The 18,849-nt window shown below is 50.3% G+C and overlaps 8 protein-coding genes across 8 annotated transcripts; 3 read left to right on the top strand and 5 right to left on the bottom strand.

Moving 5' to 3' along the window:
• Positions 1-194: 194 nt before the first annotated feature.
• NFIA_023480 (MFS transporter) lies at positions 195-1,749 on the top strand (the record flags this gene model as incomplete). Its single annotated transcript, XM_001265533.1, has 2 exons — positions 195-1,372; positions 1,431-1,749. 2 exons carry the CDS (start codon positions 195-197, stop codon positions 1,747-1,749), a joined length of 1,497 nt encoding a protein of 498 aa, XP_001265534.1.
• A 2,633-nt stretch (positions 1,750-4,382) lies between these two features.
• Positions 4,383-5,191, bottom strand: NFIA_023470 (pectate lyase; the record flags this gene model as incomplete). Its single annotated transcript, XM_001265532.1, has 3 exons — positions 4,383-4,637; positions 4,687-4,785; positions 4,841-5,191. 3 exons carry the CDS (start codon positions 5,189-5,191, stop codon positions 4,383-4,385), a joined length of 705 nt encoding a protein of 234 aa, XP_001265533.1.
• Positions 5,192-6,705: 1,514 nt separating this feature from the next.
• Positions 6,706-7,359, top strand: NFIA_023460 (2EXR domain-containing protein; the record flags this gene model as incomplete). Its single annotated transcript, XM_001265531.1, has 1 exon — positions 6,706-7,359. The coding sequence occupies one exon, from the start codon at positions 6,706-6,708 to the stop codon at positions 7,357-7,359; it is 654 nt and encodes a 217-aa protein (XP_001265532.1).
• Positions 7,360-7,750: 391 nt separating this feature from the next.
• Positions 7,751-8,509, bottom strand: NFIA_023450 (uncharacterized protein; the record flags this gene model as incomplete). Its single annotated transcript, XM_001265530.1, has 1 exon — positions 7,751-8,509. One exon carries the CDS (start codon positions 8,507-8,509, stop codon positions 7,751-7,753), a length of 759 nt encoding a protein of 252 aa, XP_001265531.1.
• A 176-nt stretch (positions 8,510-8,685) lies between these two features.
• NFIA_023440 (bifunctional metallophosphatase/5'-nucleotidase) lies at positions 8,686-10,657 on the bottom strand (the record flags this gene model as incomplete). The annotated part of the gene is made up of 4 exons (XM_001265529.1): positions 8,686-9,200; positions 9,248-9,565; positions 9,613-10,043; positions 10,110-10,657. The coding sequence occupies 4 exons, from the start codon at positions 10,655-10,657 to the stop codon at positions 8,686-8,688; spliced, it is 1,812 nt and encodes a 603-aa protein (XP_001265530.1).
• Positions 10,658-11,862: 1,205 nt separating this feature from the next.
• On the top strand, positions 11,863-12,809 carry NFIA_023430 (uncharacterized protein; the record flags this gene model as incomplete). Its single annotated transcript, XM_001265528.1, has 2 exons — positions 11,863-12,028; positions 12,319-12,809. The coding sequence occupies 2 exons, from the start codon at positions 11,863-11,865 to the stop codon at positions 12,807-12,809; spliced, it is 657 nt and encodes a 218-aa protein (XP_001265529.1).
• Positions 12,810-13,156: 347 nt separating this feature from the next.
• On the bottom strand, positions 13,157-13,546 carry NFIA_023420 (thioredoxin family protein; the record flags this gene model as incomplete). The annotated part of the gene is made up of 1 exon (XM_001265527.1): positions 13,157-13,546. The coding sequence occupies one exon, from the start codon at positions 13,544-13,546 to the stop codon at positions 13,157-13,159; it is 390 nt and encodes a 129-aa protein (XP_001265528.1).
• A 1,058-nt stretch (positions 13,547-14,604) lies between these two features.
• Positions 14,605-16,417, bottom strand: NFIA_023410 (putative isoamyl alcohol oxidase; the record flags this gene model as incomplete). The annotated part of the gene is made up of 3 exons (XM_001265526.1): positions 14,605-15,847; positions 15,899-16,099; positions 16,170-16,417. 3 exons carry the CDS (start codon positions 16,415-16,417, stop codon positions 14,605-14,607), a joined length of 1,692 nt encoding a protein of 563 aa, XP_001265527.1.
• Between the last annotated feature and the right edge of the window lie 2,432 nt (positions 16,418-18,849).

Raw genomic sequence — 18,849 nt, 5'->3', positions numbered from 1 at the left:
GGCCCTACCGAATGGCCTAACATTTCCGTTTCTGGAGATCAGCTACGTCAATACCACGAACCTGATATTCACCTATTTCGCAGGCTTCTATGTCTCTTAAAACCATGTCCGTCCCAATGCCTCTGCTTCCGCTTCGGAAATATTCTGAAGATTCTTTATTACTCTCAATGGCAGTGAGCAATCCCTGTTCCGTGATGTCGCCAACTGATGCATCACAAGAGGCTGGACAGACTGCTGTTTACCAGACACCACCTCATGGGCTGAAGGAATGGCTCTTCATTACCGTCTTGTGCTCCACGCAACTTTTCGTTCAGGGTTCCTTCGGATACATCCTCATTCCCTTGCATATCGTGGGGCAAACCTTCGGCCAGGGACCCTCCGAGGCCACGCAGATGACCTGGCATGTTGGCGGGTATAGCTTGACAGTGGGCACCTTTATTCTGATAGCAGGGAAGCTTGGCGATCTGTATGGTTCCAAGCGCATCCTTATCGTCGGATGGGTATGGTTTGGCGTCTGGTCCGTCATTGGCGGCTGCAGTGCCTTTACACATTCACCAGTGTTCTTTGATACCGCCCGAGCACTCCAGGGCATTGGGCCAGCGTTGCTTCTCCCGAATGCCCTCGCCATCGCTGGGAGAACCTACCCACCGGGCAAGAAGAAGAACATGATCTTCTCCGCATTTGCTGTAGCCGCACCACTGGGATGCTTTACCGCTGGGGTCATCGGGTCGGCCTTTGCGGAGTATGTCTGGTGGCCCTGGGTTATATGGATGTACAGCATCGGATGCTTTATTATTGCTGCAACTGGACTTTGGGTGATTCCGCAAGACTATCCATCCTACCAGAAGACTGTCCAGTTTGACTATATCGGATCTGCTCTGGGCGTTGCTGGCTTACTCTTGCTCAATATCTCATGGAACCAAGCACCAATCGACGGCTGGTCCACGCCTTATGTGTACGTCTTGTTGATTGTTGGGTTTCTCATTCTGGGGCTCTTTGCTCTTCAGGAGCGGCGCGCCGTGGATCCGATTCTGGACGTATCCATATTCAGTCGACGCGTGGTAGCAGTCCTGGTGACGACCGGCTTAGGATGGAGCAGCTTTGGCGTTTGGTTCTATTACCTGTTTCGGTTTATCCAGCATTTCCGACATGTGTCGCCTTTGGATTCAGCAGTGCAGTTCGCGCCAGGAGCCATCTCCGGCATCCTTGCTGCCCTTGCCACACCGTATCTGATGATTGTCGTCTCCAGCGGCTGGCTGATGGCAATTGCTTGTGCTGCGTTCCTTGGTGGGTGTCTCTTGCAGAGTACGGCACCGGTAGAGCAGTCATACTGGTTGAATACCTTTTGGTCCTTTGTCATTATGGCCTGGGGGTAAGGTCCCTATCGCCTTGAGCGCTCCATATAGATGACGCTAACCTATCAGCCACAGAATGGATATCTCCTTCCCTGCGTCCACTACTATTTTGAGTGATTCCGTGCCCGTCAAGCACCAGGGTGCCTCGGCGTCACTAGTCAACACCGTCATCAATTACTCTATCGCCATTGGCTTAGGGATAGCGGGGACTGTGGAGGCCGAAGTAAGTCACCACGGCGTGGACCTGCTAAGAGGATACCATGCTGCCCTGTGGACGTCCGTGGGACTGGCTGCACTTGCGTTTGGTATCGCTTTGGTGTATGCTCTCTGCACATTCCAGGAGAACGGACCATCCAGGAAGAGCAGCCAGGAACGCGACAGAGAGCTTGTATAGAGTGTTGCGGCCTATTACACCCTAGATAGAGAAAGGAAACGATACACTCCTGCCATGTACTTCCTAGACAGGAGTTGCGGATCAGATCGCTAGACAAAAAAAAAAGGCATGGAATGCATATTGTCAACATTCCATCGAATTGCGTCCTCGGACACATCGGAATTAGCGGAATGACTAACAGGTCCTATATAATCACGTCCGAATTGCACATACAACTGGTCGACCAAGGCGGATTCACGTTATATTCTCGGTACATCTGATAATAGCTCATTGAACCACCCTGGTAGGTCAGAAGTCCATGTCCCTTGGTCGCGCATGTGTGCACGATCTGCCGATAAGCTCAAGCAAGCCGCCGATCAAGTCTTCAAAGGTATCGCATCATTCTATGAGGACATGTGGACCTTCGCGGGACCGTTCCTTGGAGATACTAGTCGCTAACCTTCTCATAACACTCTTGGACCGCCACCTCTGCGTCTCGCTCAAGCTGGACATTGTCCCCTCCAACCGTTCTACTTTTATGAAGGGGTTCCTGACAATGCTGGGCATAACCATCTTATGCACGAGAAGCTGTATTTCTGGTTCTGGGTCTGTTGATCCTTATCCCGTGCAAAGAAACTGGTGACCGAAATGCAAAGGAATGGTTTGATTGAAAGGTGACAATGTATACTATGGGGCCAGGTATATATTTATATAACCTCGTCTTTTCAATGCAGAAGCGCTGCATCTATCAGCGTTCTGCACTTTATATCTCCGTTATATTTCCGATGCTCCTTTTCTCCCATACGCATATGTACTGAATATTTGAAGAACATTGAAAAGTCGAGTCCAATTTAATTGATTGCGCGAAGGCGACTATACTCGACAGACGTCACATGACGCTCTAGCGGCGGGGGATGATGTAGTTTAGGTTCTTTGTTGTGGAGATAAGCCACCTTGCTCACCTTCTCTCCCTCTTGCGATCATGGAAGCAGTGGGCAAAATGTACACATCAGAGGTAACATGATGCATCATGTCACCTATCTCCCATTATCAACCCGATCAATGGGTCTTCATCACCACCACTCCCAAGCGGCCGCATCCGACCAAGGAGCAGCGATCTCAGATGCGACGGCGCGTCATGCGTGAGATTGGTTACACGCGCCGAAATACTCACACAGCATTACTTCAGAGCCTTTCGACATCATCATGCATATTGAGCGATACGACCGCATCTGCTTCATCCTCCAGGACTTTTTCTGTTGATCCTCTATCTGGAAGGCCTCGTGGTTCAGACTGTCCGCCCTCGTCGGCCCATGTCCCGTCGCTCCTGACCTGTCCGTGGGATAGGGAGTCGCAGCGCCTCCTTCACCACAGTATGTTGCTTTTCATAGCTCTGTGGTCCCGTCTGGGTCGTACTGTGCTGACAGATGCCACCTCTCAGTGTTCTCAGATGCGATCTCGAGCCAATTTCGGATTTACAAAGATCGTTGGTATCCAATATGCATCACGAATTCCGCCGCGTTCGACCAGATGCTGGCTACATATGCTACCCATATCTCACAATACCACGTGCAAGTCGACTTGAAGCATTTCATACTCTCAAATCATACCAAAGCGCTTATGCGGGTTCGGAGTGATATCGGTGCTATGTCGCTGGGCAGTAAGCAGGCCTTAGAGGGTACATTGAGCGCGATTACTGCCTTGGCATGCTATTCACATCTGCAAGGAGATATGGTTTCATGGAGATCGCACATGTCAGCTGTGTCAAGACTGATCCAGAAGTCAGGCTTATCACTGGAGTCTTTGGATGAGAAGTTGATGACCGTCGTTAAATGGTTCGTACTCAAGAGGGCCTAATTACTCTCACTTGATGCGATGTGCTAACAAGTGCAGGGTGGATCTAATTGGTTCCTACGCACTTGACATCGTCCCTGCTCTAGGCGACATAGATAAGGGAGCTGATTATTTACAACCCCCCTGCAAGTCCGTGGTACCGTGCTTAGAGTCTTTGAACCTTCCGGCGCCATTGCTCTCGGCTTTCCAATTGTTACAATGGACCAACACACAAATAGTCCCGCAAGACTCTGTCCGGTCAGACCCAGTAGAGGTTGATAGGTTAATCCATCCACTTACTGATCAGTTCTTGTCACTACGCTATGATGCATACACTTTTGGTCCTATATGCTCCAGCCTTCGCTCAGGAGCGTTGCTATATCTCGCCGAGTTTCGACGAATGTCTGGCATCAGCCCGGTAGTGACAGAAGTACATGTGCGGCAGTTACGGCTTTCAATGGAGGCCCTCAGTCCAACATCAGTCCCTTCAGAATTGACGTTGTGGCTCCTCACTGTGGGTGCCCTGGAGGCTAGAGCTACCTCAGACCGGGATTTCTTCTACAGCCAGCTTCTCCTACTGTTTCAGATATTGGAAATATATTCAGTCCTGTGCTGGAGGCAAATGTTGAAAACGCTTGTCTGGCTTGACGCCGTGTTTGACAATAAGCTAGAGACCATCTGGGGTCTGTTGCAGGGTTAATCTAGCCAGCACTACTACGGAGAGATGTCTCCACAGCATGAGGATTGAACTTAACCAAAGAAACACATAACTTCCTGAGTCGATGATCGCTTCAGAGTGGGCGGGCGGTCGTGGTTGAGCCTTAACCAGAGCAGTATCCTACTTTCTTTGGCTCGCAGTCACCCGCACAACCATCATAAAAGACACAAGGATGGTCAGCGTCGGCGCACACATTCTTCAGAGTGGCCGTATCACCGTAGTTGAGGTTGATGCCGACTACTTCGCCGCCGTCGCGAGCGGTAGTACCCTCAACATAGACATTCCGCTTGCATTGGTTGTCACAGTTACCGCAGGAGCGATAGACTTTGCCATAGTCTTCGGCATAGAAGTTGATGATCTACAACATTGAGCATTGGTTCAGGGAGGGACAAAGAATCATCACTCACGTTGACAGTACCACAACCGTTGTGCTGGACAATCTTGTCCGAGGCGTGATAGGCACCACCGCCGATGATCCAAGTCTCCTGGCCAGCCTTGTCGTTTTTCTACCCTATTATCAGACCTGACCAAGTATATGTATATATGTGCTTGGATACTCACAATGGTGATGGCATCTTCGCAAACATCCTCAAACCAGACGAATTGCAACGTGCATGGACCGTCACAGTGCACACCCTCAGCCTGGTTGGCGCCGATGATGACGTTCTTCAGAGTAGCACCAGAGTGAAGGTAGAATACGGCATCCTTCCAATCGCCCTCGGACTGGTCGTTACAGGCGCCAGAGCCACGGTCGTACTTGGCCCAGCCGGCGTCGAAGACTTGCCCCGCCGCAACCTCAATCACGGCGCTATTGGAATAATGAGCGGTGGGGGTAGGAACTCCTCCCTCGTAGCCCAGACATGCTAAAGCGACGGGAACGAGAACGGGGAGCGCCGCAATGCTTGACCACATAGTGACAGACTGGTAATGGGGATCGAATGTCTGGTCTTCGACGAACGTTCGCAGTAGATTACGAGGCTTTTATAGCCATGAGCACACAATGATACTATCGAGATGGAACAGTCATTGGTGGACCATACTGCACCTCGAAATTTCGTGCAATTTAGGTGCAGTTTATGCTACTGGTCAACAGTGGAATTATAGGGATAGCCGTGAGGTCATCCCAACTATTTCCCTATCATACCCTCCAATCGCAACGGGAACCCTCCTTTGAAGCAAGTGTTGTCAAATGAAGGTGCCTTGGCTTGGCTTGAGATAGGCGGATATGGAGTGATGAATGCTGTAGTTCATGTCGCCAAGCACGGCGTCCGGAGTAATGTTTGCTTCTACTCATGTCTGCTCGCACAAATCACGAAATGACCACACTTTGCGAGTCACATTGTCACCGGAGAATATGACCGGGATGACCGCCAAGGACTTGGCTGAAACGGGGATGCTCGACACTTCGGCATTTGAGTGGCCCTTTCTATATCGACCAGCCCGGTTTCTCCATTCGATTTGAGGCGAATCTTTCTCTTCCCCACTCGATGTCATGTCTGCACCTGCTTATATCTATATGGTCAGACTGTCCGTGTGTCAACACTGGCGGATAAATAAACCTTCAATTTGTGCTATGACCATACCCTGGCGTGGTCTCCAAGTGTACCTCAATATCAGGATGCTTGAGTACGGGTACAAATTGATGGTCGTCGATAGCATCAAACGAATAATTGGAATAGCTTTCCTCATATCAAGCTCATCTGGAATGCGAGTTTATATAACACCTCACCTAATGTCTCTAAAAAAAGTACCTGGTGCTCCTAGCCTCCCATATGAAGGTAGACTGGAAACCCTATAAGTGCACTGGCGGTGGACAAAGGCAAGCTGCATCAGAAGCTGAAAGTTTTCAGGCTTGGGATAGCGCACTAGGGAATGCAATACAAGGAAAGCTAAGGTAGGAGAGACAGTGTCTCCCTAGACAGGCAACGTGTACTCAGTGACGAGCACATTCAGTCAGTGGAGATATTAGACCCTAAGAAAGATGCATCATTTGGGCCTTGCCTGGTCGACAGTACCTATATCTATATGTGTTGGTGGAGTAAGGTATGATGATTTGCGAAGCCTGATCGGAATATGGACAGATGTATATGGCTATCGACAAGCGAGGCACAGTATTTCTTGCATCTTACCCAGACATGTCAGGGGTTGGGAGTCTGACCGCAAAAGTACTGTTGGACCTGACCTAAACGCTTGACTACATAGCGCTAAGGTTGTTTTGGCTTGGCTCTGATTTAGTTTGTGTTAGATGAGATGCTCGAAACAACCACGTAGCTGGCTATGTCATTTATCTAACACTCATTCAATCCTCTATTATCAATTGGACCTTACTGAAGGCAATAATACTGTTATTGTCACATGTGAGCTGGGTGATATCCCGCTGCTTTTCCATCGAATACAAGTTCAAGCCACGTGTCAGCTGTAACAAAATGTCCCATTTTCACTTCTTCCCCATGTTGCCAGCCGAGATTCGCCTGCATATCTGGAGTCTCTCTCTCCCCTCCAGCCGTGTCATTCGCATCACCTGTGATCGGGGTATTAAACCGAATTCCCGACGCTACGCCCGCGGCTTCCGCGCCAACCATCCCAATCCCGTACAGCTCCAGGTCAACCGGGAAGCACGCGAGGAAGCCCTACGGGAGTTTGTCCCCTACTTCCGTACGGAAGTCTCGCCACATGCCTGCATTTACCTTGCGCCCGAGCGGGACACGGTGCATCTGGGGGAAGCGGTGCTAGCTTACCTTGGTGAGGCCGAGCGCGACGCTCTTCAACGCATGATCATCGAGGTTCATGATTATTTATTGTTTGAGACGTATGGATTGGAGAGTCTAGGGTGCATGCAGAGATTAAAGGAGGTGGACTTGATTGTCTCGCAGGCACCGGTGGCTTCGTACCACCGGCGTGATACTGTTGAGGTGATTAGAGATGCTTTTGAGGAGTATGTGAGAAATCATCCACAGTGGCAGATACCTCACGTCAGGGTGCTGTCTGCTTTGGGGAAGCAGATGGGCAGTTTTACCATCGATCCCGCGGAAATTGATACGGTACAACCATCGGTCCTTTTCGATGGACATGCGGAATGAATTTCGCGACATGGCATCGACTTGTACAACTGCTTGCAATGGTACGCAACAGGTGTCGAATCTTGTACTCTCAACGCAGTTCCCGCAGCATCGAAGCAAGCACTCGCACACCTTCTGGTGTCAGTCATTGGGGTATAATCCGGATTCCAGACTGGCAGCGTGACATGCTGCACTAACAGTCTGTCAGTATTCATACCTTTACTCGATATATAGATATAGCCGGTCATCTTTGCGGATGTTTTTGCATGGCACACAGAATGTACATAATGGTGCGCCTTGATCATCACTGATTTGAGAAGACGTGCAATGCATATGCTAGAATCTACTGCAACGAAACAATGGTGAATGCATGGACATGATATTTACAATGAGAGACCCTTCAGGTGAATGATCATACAGCCTCCCAGTCCATCGCATCGACAATAAAATCCCAATCGGCATTCGAGGCGTCAGATTGTGCCTGAGTATGGTTGCTCTTGTCGATGTTGGCCACGTGTTCCTGCGCCAGACGACATCCATCCTCCAGGCCGTCAAAGATATCCGCTAACATCCTGTCAAAATCGTAGTTCTGCAGCGGCATTGTCGCTTCTCGTCTGGGTGACCAGATAGACTCTTGCTCTTTTTCTTGGTCCGTCAGATCTGCCGTCTTCCAGCGGTTCCGCAGCTCCTTTGCTTTCTTCAGTTGCTCAAAGACGTTCCCTTTTCGAAACACAGAACGTAGAGGACAGTTCTCATCCTCAAGAGCTTCCAGGACATTTGCATGATATCGATGTGTGCTCCAGGCGGAGTTCAAGCCAGAGCCTTTGCCTACAGCCGATACGGTGATGCCAAAGACGCCAAGCAAGTGGACCAGCGCGCGTTCCAGAAGCGCATAGTACTCGTGAAAATCAATCTTGAACATGACTTCAGCGTGAGCGACAGCCTCAGGAGAATCGGTGCAGAGTGTTGCGAGACGGTAGCCCTCGGCTAGGAAAGGCAGTTTCCATTTTAAGCGAGCGACGATCTTCATGAAGCGCGACAGTTCTCCGGCGGGAGAGAGCAGCATTCGGCGTCCTGGGGAGGGGCACGCAGGCGGTGGTTGGCCAACTTGGCCTTGTGTTTTGTGCTCGTTGGGTTTAGGAGCCCAGCGGGACTGTAATAAGCTTGACATGATCTACCTGTGGATATTGATGTGGTGGAAGTTGATGTTTGGTGATTCATAACAAAACAATCAAGAGCAGTCAGGCTAGTCCTATTTAGGTAATGCCGTCAGACTTCTGGAGGAAAAGAATCATCATTACTTTCATTAAACAATCTCTGTGGAGATTTATACACAATCAGGTAGATCTATGCATCGACAAATCTAATTCTGCCTTCTACAGCTGGTTTCACAACAGGCAGTGAGTCTGACAAGCTGCGTCCTACGATAGTCAGATTCCGGGCTCGCTCAATGCCCAAGGCATGCGAACTACTCTGTGAATCGCCCCGGTACGGTTCTTCGCTGTGTCCGAATATATTGAGGAGCAAAGCTGTATCTGTCATCCCCGCTTCCTCGTTGACAATGGTCTCCAGCTGAGGAAACCACGTGAAGCCGTCGTGGCCCTGCGCGATAAAGGAGGGCATCGCGACTGTATACATACGTCGCGGATCAAGCGGTTCAAGATGACCGTCTGATCTTTCCAGTTGGACGTCAATGATACGGGATCCCTCAGGCCGGTGCCAGCTCGCTACGATCCTTAGCCCGGAGATCTGAAGGAATCGCCCATCCGTGTGCTTATCAGATACAGAATTCTCTAGCGACTGGCGGATAATCTCGCCGGGGAGCTTCTTCACAAGGAGGGCATTCCCAAATGGACAGATATCTTACGCTGTCAGACGGGCTTTTGTTAGCTGTGGGGAGTCAACATACTGATTACATCTCTAACTCGTAAGGGCTCGCAGTCTGGGACGGTGGCTTTTAAGATCTTGTCAGATCGGATCGCGCCGCTGTTGAAGAAGCCCACGTCGGTCCCGTACAAAGCTCGGACCGCGTCTGCCAGCATGTTGCCCAAACTTGTCTCCTCCCTCCGAATCGTAAAGTTGCGCCCGTCGATGGGAACAGCCGAATGCAGTAGTGGCTTTTGGACCAGTGTACCCACTCGTTCATGGATGGTGTCCAGCGTTTTGGTGATTTTCAACGGGGGCTGTGGCACTGCTATCGCAGCTTGGATATCGGTGTATTGCCGTACTTTGACTGTCAGCTTTGGCACGGCGACTACTTGATCAATCACCCACATTTCACTGTAGATCCTATCACAGCACCGTTATCATCTCGCTGGACAATAAGCCGTATCAGGGACAACCCTCTCCAGTCAGTCCCGCTTTTCACCAATCTAATATTGCCCTCAGCATCAGGGACCATCCCGTTCACTTCTATGTCGGAGACTTTGCGTCCTTGTTCAACGTTCTCCGCTTTGACGTCGGTATCGCCGGCAAACCGTCGAATCACTTCATGATCATGACCGCCAAGCAGCAAGTCAACCCTGCTATACTCACTGGCGGTTGCATTAGCGACTAGCATATCCTCCGGAACGCGCATGTGCGTCAGCGCAATAACCAGGTCACATTTCTCGCTCAGTCGGAGATAACGAGCCAGACGACGAGCAACCTCCACCGGCGACTCGATTTCGCAGGGTGGGAGATCTTCACAGTTCGAGGGCCAGTCCCTGTTCCCAGTCACGAGTCAGCTGCAGTAGCTAACTCAAAGATAAGTATTTGAAACAGCCACGTACGTGCCAGCAAGTCCTATAAACCCCACTCTGAGTCCATTCTCCAGCTGTCGCACGATGTATTCCTGCGCAGACCCAAGAAGTCTCTTCGTCTCACTGAGTGGGCGACGAAACACGTTAGAAAGCAACCAGGGGAACTTCAACCTGCTGGAAAGGTCGATCAATCGCGCATCGCCGAAGTCAAAGTCTGGCACTCCCATCAGCAAGAGCAGAGCAGCGGGTGTCGAGACTCGAGGTTCACGGCTCGTACCATGGTTTCCATAACACCCGATATCAACGCCTACAAGATCCAGAACCGGACAAATCTGCTCGCCTTTCAAGACACTTGCCTCGAGGGACGGCGAGAAGGCGTCCCCGCTGAAGAGAGTCAGAGTTTGCGCTCTTGGGTTGGACACTGCGAAGTTGCGTTGCAGTTGCAAAAACCCTGCAAGCAAACTAGCCGGGGGAATGTGATACTGATGATGGTAAGACTGGAGCGTTCCTAGACTGGGATATTGCTCAAAACTCACAACATCGTTGAAATGAACGAACTGGACCTCCTCAGACTGCATTTTGGCCTGGCGTGAACTTGCGAAGGTTGGCCAGCAGCTCGCGGTCTATATCAAAAAATTTTTTGAAGCGTCTCTGTCAGCGTCGCCTACGTGTTGGCAATCTCAATCAATACGAGATGTGGGGAAGTTTTACTAGTCAAAAGTTCTCTCCTTTGCGCGAAACCGCCAGCCGAACTCAACACTCGGAAGCGAAAAAGTGCTATCTAGGTTGGATTAAAAGGCATAGGACTTTTTCCACATTCGCCAACTGTCGCTGCATGATTGAGGTCGAAATAGAGATAAATTATAGTCACAGTAGTAGTAGTCGTTGTTGGTGTTGATTCATACCCCGACCCATCACCTCCTCTTAGGCGACACGCAGGAAGCCACTGTCGCTATATCTGTACGTACATCTACTACAGTGAACCATTATTTCCTTACGAACTTTGTTCCTCGTCACGCGTGCAACGGCATATGCGTGGTGCCGTGTTCTGCTCTGGGCGCTTGTCTTTGAAATCTCTGGAATGCCTCTGCAAAGTCCAGAACTGCACCTAAGATGCTAGCTAATGTCTTCCGCGGCGTCTTTAACTACGATATTGGGACATTTCTTTCCCGGGTAGGACTAGGTCAGCACCGCTTTTGCTCAGGAACTGACTCTAGAGTGTGGGGAACGCAGAAGTGCATGTCCTGAGTGCGCCATCTATACTGTAGACCATCTAACTGACATCTAACATGCTGGACTTTTTGGAAACAATGTCTAAGAGGAATGCTTGTTTACGCAACTGGCGCTGTATTAAGAGATATTTCGGATATAGACTAGCGCGATTGCCGATGGTCAACTTGAACTATGGATTGACGCGCCAAAATTACTGATATTGACATTTTATAACATATTCTCTTAGCCTAATGGTAGCTAGAAGCTATCAAATCTATTTGGATATGACCCCAAACGTCGGATCACGTTGATAATTGCACACAGTATTTGTAATCTTTTAGCTATGAATGTCATAATCATAGACTTCACAGTAGATGCAACATCGACCTCGATACCGTTTCCGTGAGGTAGTATCACCACAAGCCTCATCAATTCTTATTAAACCCTAGTATTGAAGCCTAGCAGCCATCAAGTATGTCTCTCTTGGGAAGCGCTCTGTGGAATGACATCTGTCTCTGCGAAAACCTAGTCCTCGGTATAATCCTAGTGTACGATTGATATATACCACAACATGCCAATCCTCCACTCTCCTTCTAGCAAACGACTCTTTGGATCCGCACATTGTCCACCCCATTGCAAGATCCCAGCCTACGATTGTGACGCTTACGAGCTGTATCCCAAGTTCCGCTGGGTCTACAATAAACTCACGGTAGCCGAACTCCAGGGAATCGAGTGCGGTCCGCACAGGACCAAACCAGACGCTGCACTTTTCCCATCTTTAGCAAGCCGATCTACAACCTTGGCGGGGCCGGCGCGGGGGCACGGATGATACATACCTTGGATGAATACCGGCGCAACTTCGTGCCGGGGCATATGTGGTCTGCCTTGCTGACCGGGGAGCATATCAGCACCGACATAGCGGTAGACGCCGGGAGGGCAGTTTGGTTCGCGCATACAAAGGGAGTGGCTGGCCCGGACCAGACATGGGAATACTAGGAGGTCAACACGCCAGTCGAGCTTTCGCTAGAGAAATATATCGCTGATTTCGTGGAAACGCATCTCACGGGATATACCGGCATGATGAATGTCGAAACGATCGGAGGCAAGATTATCGAGGCGCATCTGCGTTTCTCGCCTCAGTGGCCGAACATGTATGGATCTTGGTTCACTTCTTCCCTTGTGGACCTTTATTGCGGGAAGGGATGGACAGGTCCGTTGGCCTCGAAAATCGCCACACCCGTTGGGTATAGTGTCCCACTGTGGGATGATGAGAAGTATGCAAAGACCGGTACGACTCTCACGGACAACGCTTTTCGGCGGCTGGAAAGCATGTTCAATGTCGAAAGCATCACTATGCAGTATAGCCGGGAGAAGCCGTTGGAAAGTACTCCAAGGCCTTCGGGTGGCTTTAGGATTGCTTGGGTCAATGGGTATGATCTTGCGAGGTGCAAGTTGGCCAGGAGTGCCTTGCAGGCATACCTCCATCAATTGGATGACACAGAACAATGGATATATTAGGTATTTTAACTTGATTATTCATCTATCCTCTCATCATTGTTAATACAAGTATATTCTACTGAGTTCCGTTAATTCAACCCCTACAAGGATTGCCTCTACCTGGGTATGGATAGCACCTGTATTGATTGCTGCATGCGTGGCATACTAATATGACTCTACAACAACATTGGATATAAAGTCATATGCAGAGACCACATATACTTGTTTCCCTCAGATATCGAACAACGCCACTATTTACGAGAACTTTTAATGAATCATATACACTTTTAGTATAACAGGGTAACCCTGATTACAGCCAGTCAGCCACTAATACTTGAACGTAACGTACAACATAACCTCATTAACGACTATTTCTGCGCCGGGATACAATACATCAGATTCCCATGGCCCTCTCTCTCCGTATACGGGATCATGGATATCTTGGTCATCCCACACAGGGCTTGCGAGACCATGTACTCCAACTGCTGCGGGACAGGCTTACAGAAGCGCTCGAGTTCCCGGCCATCTTTTACAAGTAGGAGGGTTGGTTTCTCCACCATCGCTGCGTCGGAGATGTCATGGTGTTTCGACATGTTGATCTTGTAGAAGTCGATCATGTCGTCGGCGTCGGCAACGGCAGACGCCATGTCGTTGTAGGTGGGATCGAGGGAGGCGCATTGCTCGGGGGAATCGCAGAAGTAGAGGATGGCATATTTGTCTCGGTGGAGGATGGCGTGATATTCGCTTAGACTATGCATGTTTAGATCAGTTGGCGCCACTGAGACGAGACTTGGAAATCTTGCCTGCTGACGACAGAAGACATGGCTGGAGATGGACAGACAGTAGTTGAGAACGATTCGTGAGATAGATCTATATTATTTTGCGACTGAGGGTCTCTACGAGTTTTGTACCAGCTACCTACATTATGCGGACGCAATGCGTACGCATTTACAAGGACGATGACGGTTGTACTTATGGCGGTGGAGGCGTATCGTTGAGATCTCGTTGGTCTGCCAGGGTGGGGTACACGGTCTGGCCAGTCTCGATGCTATAAAGCAGGGCATTAAGGATATGTCAGTGGAATTGGGATGGCACTAGAGTATCTCTGTTCTTCCTATGTCTGGCTTCGCATCCGATACGCTGGGGCGGAGAATTCCATCTACGGAACACAGCGCTCATTGGGAGTATTACGAAGCGAACCTGGTCATAGCAGTGCGCATTACTTCATCTTATACCTTATTTCCTTATCACTGCCCTTGTATGGAATGATTGCGATGGTTTAGAACCTGGAAGTGCGTCGTGGTTATGTATGACATGAGAGTGGTGACATCACCCATGGAAGTGAGCCAACCAATGGAGTCTCCGTGGTTGCATATATCTGCCACATAAACCAAGACTTAACGATCTCTGATAAGATTGTAAACTTGTATTCCATGATCGAAACTTGCTTATTTGTATGGGGTGATGGTGACGAAGGTAAACGCGAATATGTGCCCATCTGTCTAAATTAAACACCTATCTATAGGGATTGTCAGGTCTCGACTATGTCCATCGCTCGAGGAACGGCACTGTCATACCAGAGCCAAGCATTCGGAAGTCAGAGTCTGGTCGAGCCATGCATAAGTTGGGGCGAATGGCGTCGAAGCCATGGACTACTGTCTGGTTGACATTGAAGACAAGAACTCGAACCAAATTATTGCACTTCTGGTATCTTGTGTCTATGTACAATTGTGCATACGGTATTAAATAGGAAGTCTATACACAATTATCTCCAGTATCACATCATACCGGTAATGTCTATATTAGATGATCGACTTCATGCATGGCACATACGACCCGAGTCGTCAACGGTCCAGTAGTCGCTGCCAACGGCCTTGAGAGCGTAGAAGAAGTAGTTGGGATCCCACTTCTGCTTGATCTTAAGCAGGGGAGAGTAGTTGACGCCGAAAAAGGTGTCCTTCCAGTTGGGTTGGCGGAAATTGGCCTCGTTCTGGTAGCAGCCGCTGCCAGGGGTGACTGCCTCCAGCTGGGGCACATACTCGTTGGTCATCTTGTACTGATCCTCCACCATCTGGGACCAAGGAGCGGTCTCGTTCCAGTGAGTACCGATCTGCATGGTGACGGCAGCATTGCGCATGGCGGGGAAGATGGCGTTGGAGACATCACCGGGCTGAGAGACGTTCATACCAACACCGACGGCGATGACACCGTGCTCGGTGATGTTACGGATGACCGACGCAAAGCCAGCAGCGTTGTTGTCGAGCACATCCCGGGGGATCAGACGACCACCATACTGGTACTCACCCACGCCGAGGTTACCGTAGGGCAGGGGGCCCATGTACTTGTTGTAGTGCTCATAGTACGAGGCGTACTCGGTATAGGCAACAGCATAGGGGATGCTCAGAGAATCCAGGACGTTGAGGAAGGGCGTCAGAAGAGCCTTGACATCGTCTGTCGTCTTGTTGTACGCGGTGATAGGGTTGATGGCGAAGAAGGAGGAGGCGACCTGGTAGATGACGGTGGCACCGGCATCGATCATTTCGGGCAGCAGACCGTGGAACTCGGATATAGCCTCGTAGAAGTTGTCTGCGGTAGTCTTGCTGGAGAGGAACTGCACACTAGCACCAGCAACCGTGGCGTCGGGGTGCGCCTTGATGGTGGCCGAGACGACCACACCATAGTTGCCGGCACCACCACCGCTGAGAGCCCAGAAGAGGTCGGGGTTCGTGGACCGGTTGGCAGTGACCAGCTTTCCTGCGGCCGTGACCACTTGGAACTCCAAGGCGTTATCGGCTCCCAGTCCGTAGGAGGTGCTGAGGGCGGAGTGTCCACCTCCCTGGATATATCCACCAGCCAGACCGACGGTAGGACATTCACCTCCGACCACCACCAGACCCTTGGCGTGAGCTGCCTCCATCACCTGGAAGCCCATCACACCAGCGCCGACCTTGAATGCGGGACCCTTGTAGTGAGCGTCGGACCAATCCTTGTATTGAATGTCGTTGAAGTGGTGCATCCAAACAGAAAGAGCACCAGCACCACTCGAGCGAGCAAAGTAACTGCACCTCCCATTAGCATTCCCTTGGCTAACCTCTTCCATAATCACTCACTCATGACCAGTGTTGCGAATGACAAAGCGGATGTTGTTCTTCCGGGCGAAGTTGACGGCAGCAATCACATCGTCGCTAGAGGAGACATCGACGGCGTAATTGACGTAGTTGCCCAGGGTACACGGCTTGGACTCTGCGGTGAAGGGGTCACAGCTCTGGTTGGCAAAGTAGGTCTGCATGATGGACGAGGAGGATTCAATGCTGCACACATTCAGGTCAGCTTCGCTTCATGCGATAACCAGAGCATGAAGGATAGCGCAGTTCTACATACTGAGTCTGGGGAAGATTCCAGGCATCCCGCAAAGCCGCACAGGCGGTCGCATCGTAGGTGGGATCATGGCAGGGCGATCCGATCGGGACGGTAGCCACCAGACGACCACCAACAGTGGAGTTGAGCGCGGCCCAAGAGGCAGGAGAGGGCCAGCAGCTGTCACTAGGCAAGCAACGGCACTCGGCGCACTTGGAGCCCTTTGCGGAGGCGAGCGCGACCAAAGCGGCCAACGCCCATGAGGTCTTCATGGTGTCGCGACGGGAGTGTGGGGAAGGGAGGAGGAGCGGAGGGGGATCGAGAGGAGTATATAGGTTAGGCGGATGGGAAGAATCTCACGATCGTCGGTTGATCATGCCGATCCTGAGCTTGCTAGATATTTATACTGGATGGTGGAGAGATGGAGGAGAAAGAGATGATAGGGAGATTACTATTGTCTAGCTACCTCGGCAGTCTTCCGTTGAGAAACGGTGATGTTAATGGGACGATGGCGTGAACTATTTGATCGGACGTATCCCTCGGGTTCTCCATTATTATTCTCCCGGTACCTGCACCGAGATGAGAAGTCTGGAAACATGGCAAACATCCATGCTTGCGGGTGGTGCATGCGCGGCGATGTTTCCCAGAGAAGCCCTGGATGGCCGGATTGGGTAATACAACCGAGTCCACCACGGGCAGCGGTGGGGGGGGAAGATCGATAGTCGTCGGGCTCCGATACACTTTTAGATATGCCCATACTCGAGATGGTTCATGGCTTGAAAATGTGTCTACGGAACCTGGAAAAGAAGGCTGAAGAACTGCTGTGTATTATGGATCTCGTATCTCCTCGACAGTTGATATGCTCGGTGGTCCGCCGAAGTGGCTTTTGTTGACCACATGGCAGTGACTAGCTATGGAGTCCCACGTGTGTAGTCTTCTGAACTAGGCAGATTCCATGCATCTAGAAGCGGGCTTTCGCTAGATATGCCCCTGACGGACATCCTGGCATCGTGCATGCGTCTTCCCTGTCAACCTTTAATGGTGCAAGGATCCTGCAACTTGGCCATGCACCGGCACTAGTGGCGGGGTCGGAGATATCGGAACTCTCTCATGAGGGCGAGAACATGAATCCAAGGAAAGAAAAGTAGTATCAGTCAGAGTGGGACATGGTCTTCGTATTTCTTCTCGGTTGCCAGCTATTCCAGTCTGCAATATGGCCATGCTGCAAAGTACAACATTGAAAAGTTTTGCTGGTTGAACGAGGTTGACATGCTTAATTTATATAATCAGAGAAACATGGTGCAGGAAGCAATGTCAGGTAGATTGAACTTTTAATTATGCGTCGTCCTTAATTTAATATTTTGATTAACGGGGTTTTATGCGAAGTCCCTGGGCAAGCTTATTCGGCAGAGACGAAGACATTCATTATTGCAGCCAACCACCATTTTTTGATCATCTTCACAGATAGTTACAAATGGTATGCTCAAGGCTGGCCACACTTGATGCGTCCTTAATAATAGAATCGGCTATTCTTCGGTTCGGTCCCACTGTCCTACGGAGCCTGCTCGAGAGGACATCGAAAAAATGAGTATTCCAGTCACGTACTACATCCCGGATGCAACAATGGCGCTGAAGACTGGAGTCTCTGTCAACTTCTCCAATGGTACTAGTAAGGTAGTTTCTTCAGTAGACTTTCGTATAAAGGCGCATGTCTCACGTCGACTGACGCCACCGCCAAGCTGCCAGCGAGACTGTTTATGGAATGAAGGGGTACGGGGATAAGTTCTCATTATATTACTCCTGCCGAAGATCATCTAGGAAAAATACACCGTGGGATATCATATATGGAGTTTTGGTACTCCGGACTGACTGTATCTCATAAATGAGATCTACACGCATTTCAGTGGAAGCGAGCGGACAATCGCGATGGTTACTGGGTAGGATTCGGCGCAAAAATGGAATCTGGAATGACTCGCGCCAGGACAGTGGAGAATGGATCAGTTGGCCCACCAGTCCCAAGAAGAGTAGAAGTAGAACCACCAATGGAAGAGGAATATGCCGACAATGTCTCACTGCATTCTGTTCTCGCCAATCGGGGTCTCTGCTGCCCGTTAGAGTTTGTTCGGTGTCTCTTGCTCCGAGTCTAGTATACACTATCCCTTCATCTCCTCGCTTGCATATCTCGGCATCTGCTCTCTAACCGCGGCGGTTGGAGCCCGGCAAAGACAAAGTTCAGGTCGAGAGTCAGGCGAAATTGTGAATGGATAGCTGTATGATTATTGAGGTCTGATCGTACTCCACTCCACGGCCATGTCCTCTTCTCCTGCCTCCAGACCGACCAAATCAGAGTCTTGACCAATCTATGACCGATGGAAATACCAGAAGAACTTGGGCCCCTCACGCAACGGCCCCTAAGTCCACCCGACTGCAAAAGATAGCTTGTTCAGAACCCTATCCACGGCTCGGGCTTCGATCTATTGCCAGCCATAACCTTGGAAAACCTTCTGCGGATCCCCTTTTGTCTAGCTAGATTCTCATTGACCAGACGAATGGATTTTTGGCTCCGTCCATGAATCGCTTTGTCCTGTGGCCATGCTGCAAAGTCTAAATCGCCGGAGCCATTGAGCTTCCGGTAGCTGGGAGACACTTGGCAGCAGTGGTGATTATTTCCTGTGCCTGGAGCTGAAGAATATTCGTCGGTGCC

The sequence above is a fragment of the Aspergillus fischeri genome, genomic scaffold, assembly GCF_000149645.3.
Source record: "Aspergillus fischeri NRRL 181 1099437636249 genomic scaffold, whole genome shotgun sequence".
Taxonomy (NCBI): Eukaryota; Fungi; Ascomycota; class Eurotiomycetes; order Eurotiales; family Aspergillaceae; genus Aspergillus; species Aspergillus fischeri.
The sequence above is the reverse complement of the archived record's forward strand: the minus strand, read 5'-3'. Positions and strand labels throughout refer to the sequence as shown.